The following is a 7,547-nucleotide window of genomic DNA, read 5'->3' as shown; positions in this document are numbered from 1 at the left end:
TTTTTCGTCAGCCACCATTCATGCCCATGCCATCCGCAAGCCAATAAGAAATAAATAATATACCGGGCAAAATCGGTATCATACAACATACAAAAACATAAATTTCCGGAAAGACGATGAAGCTTTAACAAAGATATTTTTTTCTCAATTGATCGCGCTTTCAAATGAACCCCCCTTTCCCTGGCAAAAATATCTTATCTGATTTATATTGATCTCAAAATTGACCCTGGTCGGCTGAAATCGGATTTCAGGAATAAAACGGATAAATGACACCCCTGGAATCTTAACTTCAGTTGTTAATTATTTTTTTAATGTGAAATTCAACCAATACTCAAACGTTCAAAGGAACTATATTATAAATACTCAATCTGCAATAAAACAACACATTAGATGTATTTATTATCGGTTTATGATTGAAGAAAGTTGTTATACAGGTTTTGAAGGTGCGCATGTTCAATGATGCGGAAATCAAGATTTCCTCGTGCATAGATTTGTAGGTTTGTTCATTCGACAGGCAAGCAGGGTAGAGCGTTGACGTGCTTTAAATCGTTTTATTTTTCTGCTCAACCACATTTAATTGTGAAAGTTATTTTATTTTTGCACCATATTTGCATTGGCAATTTGTTAAATATGGACAGTCAAGACGAGAGGCGTGATCGCATAGTCGGCGAAGATAGAGCTGACAATGTAAATGGACACACGGAGCGACCACGTGGTAGCGGTCACGAAGGTAGGCCCTCGGGGGGTAGGGAAGAATTGTTTGACGTGTTTGGTCTATTTAGAAGCTACTTTGATTCACATTTGTCATCGTTAACAAGGGATATTACAAGCCATAAAAATGTTGATAAAATTGATGTGCCTGCTTTCAAGAGTGCCTCATGTAAACATCAGTTCGTATTCAATACTGAAATCTGCTCTTTGCTTCAATGTATATTGAACAGCGATAGTCTTGGCTTTGCTAAAGAAAAGGTAAAAGAAGGTTTGAAAAAACTAACTAACAGAAATAAACTTGTCAGGTTAGCTGATTCTTACCCCGGATCTGGGCCACTGTTGCTGAATATGAAAAACCAGTAATAGGGTCGGATAGTGATGATGAAAAGAAAATAAATAAAGCCGAGGCTAGAGCTGTCAAAAAACTGAAATCAAATCCTTCTAATTCGTTGAATGTACGTTCTGTTTTCAATCGTTTGGCTGATCGACCATCTGCTTCCGCTTCCCCGGCTCCACCAGCGCAGGATCCTTTTGTTGGTCCTCTTTTCCCATCTCGTCCGATGGCTATGGAGGTCGAGCGCCGACAGTTTTTTCGGCCCTATCCAGCCAGAGCCGGCGCCAACACCACGTGCTTCGCTTGTGGACGACAGGGCCATTTCCGGCGCGAGTGCGAGTGAGTTAACCGTTTCCAGGGAAACATCGTGCCTAGACGTGAGACCGGAAATCCAGATAGAAAACCTATCATATTATAAGTATATTGCTGGTTTAGACATTTCTGACATTGATGCGCATTGTGAAGAAAAGTATCAGTTATCACATTCTTCAACTGTAAAAGGCAGTTTAAAGAGACATGTTCGTTTTTGGAAAAGCATCGGTGCCAACCCTGATATAATTGACTGTATTGTAGGCGGTTACAAATTACCATTAATAGAATTACCTGAAAAATGTGTATCTGCAAATAACCAATCAGCTTTAAAGCATATAGATTTTGTAAACGAGTCCGTGCAGGATATGTTAAATAATGGCTTTATTGTAGAATCAATAGAAATCCCTCATGTTGTAAGTCAATTAAGTGTAGCCGTAAATGCAGCCGGCAAGAAAAGGTTGATTTTAGATTTACGATTTGTTAATAAATACATATGGGAAGAAAAAATGACTTTCGAAGACTGGAAAACGGGGATTGAATATTTTGATCCGAATTGTTTTTGCTTCAAGTTTGATTTGTCAAAAGGTTATTATCATTTGGACATATTTTCTGAACACCAGAAGTATTTGGGATTTTCTTTAAATGGTAAATACTATGTTTATACAGTGGTTCCTTTTGGTTTGTCGTGCGCACCTTTTTGTTTTGTTAAGTGCCTTAGGGATATCATTAAATACTGGCGTTTTAATGGCATAAAAATTGTATTTTTTTCTTAGATGACGGTTGGTGTACTAATTCTAATATCGAAAATGCAACACAAGATGCAAATTTTGTTCGAAACACATAACACGAAGCTGGAATTGTAATCAATGAGGAAAAGTCAATATGGATACCAGTTCAGAGGCTAGAATGGGTAGGATTAATCTGGGATAGCCAAATGTTTTCTATCGAAATTCCCGATAGAAGAACGCTTGATTTAAAAAATACTCTTTTAAAGGTATTTTCTTCCATGCCAATTGTTTCGGCTAGGGATTTAGCTAGATGTACGGGGAAAATTATTTCTATGATGCCTGTTATAGGAAGTCTAGCAAGATTAATGACTAGATTTCTTTATTCCGTAATCACCTCTAGACAGTCGTGGGATAGAGTTATAGCCCTTGATCCAGATAGCTTTTGTATTTCAGAATTAAGATTTTGGTTAGATCGAATAGATGGCATACAATCAAGACCCCTAAGTAAATGTACATGTGTCGAAGTTTTGAAAGTGTACAGTGATGCAAGTGGGTTTGCCTGCGGGGCTTACATTGTTGATAGGCCAGATTTCATTTTTCATGATAGATGGTCTAATGATGATTGCAATAAAAGTTCTACTTATAGAGAAATTAAAGCAGTATTTCTAGCTTTACGTGCTTACGGTAATTTTTTAAGGGGGAAAACTGTTAAGTGGTTTTCTGACTCTCAATCATGTGTACAAGTGGTGAAGGTAGGAAGTTCTAATCTCGAGTTACATGATCTAGCTCTGAGCATATTTAGTATTTGTTTGAAGATGAACATAGGACTAGAAATACAATGGGTTCCTAGAGAATTAAACTCCATTGCCGACAGTATTAGTAAAATTAATAATACAGATGAATGGGAAGTTTCACGAGATTTCTTTGAGTATTTGAATAGCATCTGGGGTCCATTTTCGATTGATCGCTTTGCTACTTTTAAAAATAAAAAGACTTTGAGATATAATTCAAAATTCTATGATTTTGAAACGGAAGCAGTTGATTGTTTTACCCAGTTTTGGGGTGCCGATTTGAATCTGTTGGTACCACCTATTTATCTGGTAGGAAAAACAATTATGCACCTTCTAGAATGCAACGCGCATGGCGTTTTGGTGGTACCCAGATGGCCAAGTGCAGCCTTTTGGCCATTCTTATTTGAGGCCGGCAATGTACACAAGCATTTTATAAAGGATATTATTGTGTTCGACAAAGGTCAGAATATTTTTGTGAACAGCAATCACTCTGTATTTAGCCCAAGACGTTTTTCTAGTAAAGTACTTGCTATTTGAATATAACTACACTATATGTGCGTTGTTATGTGAATGTGATATGAATGTTTTCGACTGTTTTGCTATACTTATGGTATAGTTTGGATACGTCACGTGTTTTTATTTGTATTTATGATTTAATGGATATTGTTTTGCATGTATGGCTATGAAGAATGTATAGAAACCATGTTTGGTGAATGTTTTGTTCGACTGGTACCGTATGCACCTGGTGCTAAGGAAGTCGTGTACAGTACACGAGGAATGGAATATTTGCAAAAAATAAAGCAAATGATATGTTTTTAAAAGGATAATACTTGCAAAAAAGAAAGCAAGGGTTAAAATTAACACTTTTTAAATTATAATACTTGCGAAAAAAAGAGCAAGGGTAATGTAAATTCAAATTGGAGATTACTTGCAAAAAAAAGAGCAAGGAAATAATTAAAGTAAATAAATTTACAGTATTAATGTATGCTTTTATTGTAAATGATTTATACATTTGACAGATGCCTTTAAGATGGGTCGCTGGATCAGCAGAGAATGTCTTCCATCACAATTGCAAACGTCTGAAGAAATTCTGAAGGATTTGGTCAAAACAGCAAAGTCAGATAACACCTACAAACAGTAAAATACTTATTTTAAAGCATATAGTGCATGGTGTAAAAAGTACGACTTTAATCCTTTGCCATCGACGGATTAACATGTCAGTCTGTTCTTGGCTACCCTTGAAAATTCTTGTCCGTCTGCCTCAAAAATTAACGCGATTGTATATGGTATTTCATGGGCTCATAAAATTGCGGGATTTTGTGATCCTTGTGAGTCTGATCTGGTTACTTTTTCTAAAAATGGATTAATAAGGTCAAATTCAAAATCACCAGTTCAGAAATGCCCGATAACTATAGAGGATATGATAAAGACTGTTAAACATTTTGGACACTCTGATTCCTTATTAGATTTGAGATTCGTCACAATGTGTTTGGTATGTTTTTCAGGTTTTTTGAGATTTAGCGAATTGGTTTCTTTAATAAGATGCGATGTATCGTTTTTAGCTCAACTATTTTTTGAAAAAAAAATATGAGCTATTGTCATCACCTTGGCGTCGGCGTCGGCGTCCGGTTAAGTTTTGCGTTTAGGTCCACTTTTCTCAGAAAGTATCAATGCTATTGCATTCAAACTTGGTACACTTACTTACTATCATGAGGGGACTGGGCAGGCAAAGTTAGATAACTCTGGCGTGCATTTTGACTGAATTATGTGCCATTTTTATACTTAGAAAATTGAAAATTTTGGTTTAGTTTTGCTTTTAGGTCTACTTTTTTCAGAAAGTATCAATGCTATTGCATTCAAACTTGTTACACTCACTTACTATCATGAGGGGACTGGGCAGGCAAAGTTAGATAACTCTGGCGTGCATTTTGACAGAATTATGTGCCCTTTTTATACTTAGAAAATTGAAAATTTTGGTTAAGTTTTGTGTTTAGGTCCATTTTATTCCTTAAGTATCAAAGCTATTGCTTTCATACTTGAAACACTTACTAACTATCATAAGGGGACTGTGCAGGCAAAGTAATGTAACTCTGACTGGCATTTTGACAGAATTATGTGCCCTTTTTATACTTAGAAAATTGAAAATTTGGTTATGTTTTGTGTTTAGGTCCACTTTATTCCTACAGTATCAAAGCTATTTCTTTCATACTTGCAACACTTATTAACTATCGTAAGGGGAATGTGCAGGCAAAGTTATGTAACTCTGACTGGCATTTGGACGGAATTATGGGCCCTTTATACTTAGAAAATTGAAAGTTTGGTTAAGTTTTGTGTTTTGGTCCACTTTACCCCTAAAGTATCATAGATATTGCTTTCATACTTGGAACACTCGCAAACTGTCATAAGGGTACAGTAAAAGGACAAGTTTCATAACTCTGGATGTCATTTTTACGGAATTATGGCCCTTTTTTAACTTAGTAACTTTGAATATATAGTTAAATTTTGTGTTTCGATCCACTTTACTTCTTAAGTATCAAGGCTATTGCTTTCAAACTTCAAATACTTTCATGCTATCATGAGGTTACTGTACCTGGCAAGTTGAATTTTACCTTGACCTTTGAATGACCTTGACTCTCAAGGTCAAATTATTAAATTTTGCTAAAATTGACATAACTTCTTTATTTATGATTAGATTTGATTGATACTTTGACAAAACTACTCTTACCTGACATACCACAATAGACTCCACCCAAACCATCGCCCGTGCCCCCCCCCCTTTCCCCCCCCCCCCCGAAACCCCCCCTATTTTTTTTTTTTAAGATCACCTCACAAATGACCACCACACCCTCACACTATACCCCCCACCCCACCCCCTCCCCAATTTTTTTTTTCAACGGTTAAAAAACAAAACTATTTATTTTGATTATTTTATGTTTGAAATACCGTCCAACCATCGCACCCAAGAATCCCCCCACCCCCCCCTCCCCCCACCCCCCACCCGAATCCCCCCCTAATTTTTTTTTTTTAAGATCATCTCACAAATTACCACCACACCCTCACACTATACCCCCCACCTCACCCCCCCCCCCCCCCAATTTTTTTGTGAAACTTTAAAAACACAAATATTTATTTTTATTATTTTATGTTTGAAATACCCTCCAACCATCGCACCCAAGAATCCCCCCCCCACCCCCACCACCCCCCACCCCCGATTTTTTTTCTCCTTTTTTTGCATTTTTGGAACATAATGTAATAAATGTCCACACCCCCACACAATGCACCCCTCTTCACTCCACCCCTCCCTCCTTTGTGATTGAAAATGAGAGTCCCTTCACCTTTAAAAAGAAAATAGATGAGCGGTCTGCACCCGCAAGGCGGTGCTCTTGTTTGAAGATTGTGATAAAATTAACATTTGTAAGAGTAAAACGGATCAATTGTGCAAGGGCGAACAGGTGACTATTTGTAAAACAAATTCAGATTTATGCCCTGTATATTACTTAAATAAATATATCTTTGAAGCAGCTATTCCAGATACTTCAAAGGATTTTTTGTTTAGGAACATAAAACATTGTAAGAAAATGCATAAAGACGTGTTAGTTGGCTCAAAGCAGATGAGCTACAGTAGGGTACGAGAAATCTTACGCGACAAACTTAGTGCTATTGGACTTAATCCTAATGTTACGGCTAACATTCATTTCGGTCAGGGGGAGCAACTGCTGCTGCAAAAAGGTGTGGCTGATAGATTGTTAAACAAGCTTGGGCGGTGGAAAACTGATAATGCTAAGGATCGATACGTGAGAGATTCGGAAGAAACACAAACATTGTTTCTTCTTATTTGGGTCTGTAAATATATATGGTACTTGATGCTTGAAATCGAAAATTTTACATCATGTTTTGCCCCGTTCTTTTTCTGTCGATAAATTACCCTGCTTGTCACGACACCTAAACAAATGTGTTTGTTTTTATTATAAATGGTTAGTTGATAAATAATTTATGTTTGGCATAAAATGAAATGGAATATAAAACATAAATGTATTTATTATCGGTGTATGATTAAATAAAGTTGTCATACAGGTTTTGAAGGTGCGCATGTTCAATGATGCGGAAATCAAGATTTCCTCGTGCATAGATTTGTAGGTTTGTTCATTCGACAGGCAAGCAGGGTAGAGCGTTGACGTGCTTAAAATCGTTTTATTTTTTATTTGTTAATGCTATGTTTTGTTTACAGGCTAATATTATGCTTTATGTGTTTCAGTGAGTGTTCAGAGAGTAGAAGGATGACTTAAGATAGAAAGGGGCATTGGTTCCGGACATTAACGAGTATACTTGTTATACTCCATTTTTCACAGTTCTATGTATAATGACACTTATTTGCCATTCATTCCTTATGGCAATGTTTTTTTTGGAACCAGTGTTTGTGCGTGTGTTTTCAAGAAATAAATTACCCTGCTTGTCATGACACCTAAACAAATGTTGCTTGTCATGACACCTAAACAAATGTGTTTGTTTTTATTATAAATGTTTAGATGATCAATAATTTATGTTTGGCATAAAACGAAATGGAATATAAAACATAAGTTAAGTTTATATTTTAGAGGTAAATTTGAGTTATAACTTGGCTACCAGTAAATATTTGCCTTGTTGTATTTTTATCTCTTACTCTTTATATTA

The 7,547-nt window shown here is 36.3% G+C and overlaps 1 protein-coding gene across 3 annotated transcripts; it reads left to right on the top strand.

Moving 5' to 3' along the window:
• Positions 1 to 499: 499 nt before the first annotated feature.
• Positions 500 to 7,341, top strand: LOC127879708 (uncharacterized). 3 transcript variants are annotated; one of them, XR_008049222.1, is made up of 3 exons: positions 500 to 1,463; positions 3,896 to 4,013; positions 7,132 to 7,341. XR_008049222.1 is itself a non-coding variant. In XM_052426704.1 (3 exons), the coding sequence occupies exons 1-3, from the start codon at positions 1,165 to 1,167 to the stop codon at positions 7,160 to 7,162; spliced, it is 369 nt and encodes a 122-aa protein (XP_052282664.1). In that variant the 5' UTR covers positions 500 to 1,164; the 3' UTR covers positions 7,163 to 7,341. The 3 variants fall into 3 exon arrangements, 1 of the variants encoding a protein (XP_052282664.1); XR_008049221.1 differs by having other exon boundaries at positions 500 to 2,267; XM_052426704.1 differs by having other exon boundaries at positions 500 to 1,384.
• The last annotated feature ends 206 nt before the right edge of the window (positions 7,342 to 7,547 follow it).

Source organism: Dreissena polymorpha, chromosome 4, assembly GCF_020536995.1.
Source record: "Dreissena polymorpha isolate Duluth1 chromosome 4, UMN_Dpol_1.0, whole genome shotgun sequence".
Taxonomy (NCBI): domain Eukaryota; kingdom Metazoa; phylum Mollusca; class Bivalvia; order Myida; family Dreissenidae; genus Dreissena; species Dreissena polymorpha.
Note: the sequence above shows the minus strand (reverse complement) of the source record. Positions and strands in the feature narration are given on the sequence as shown.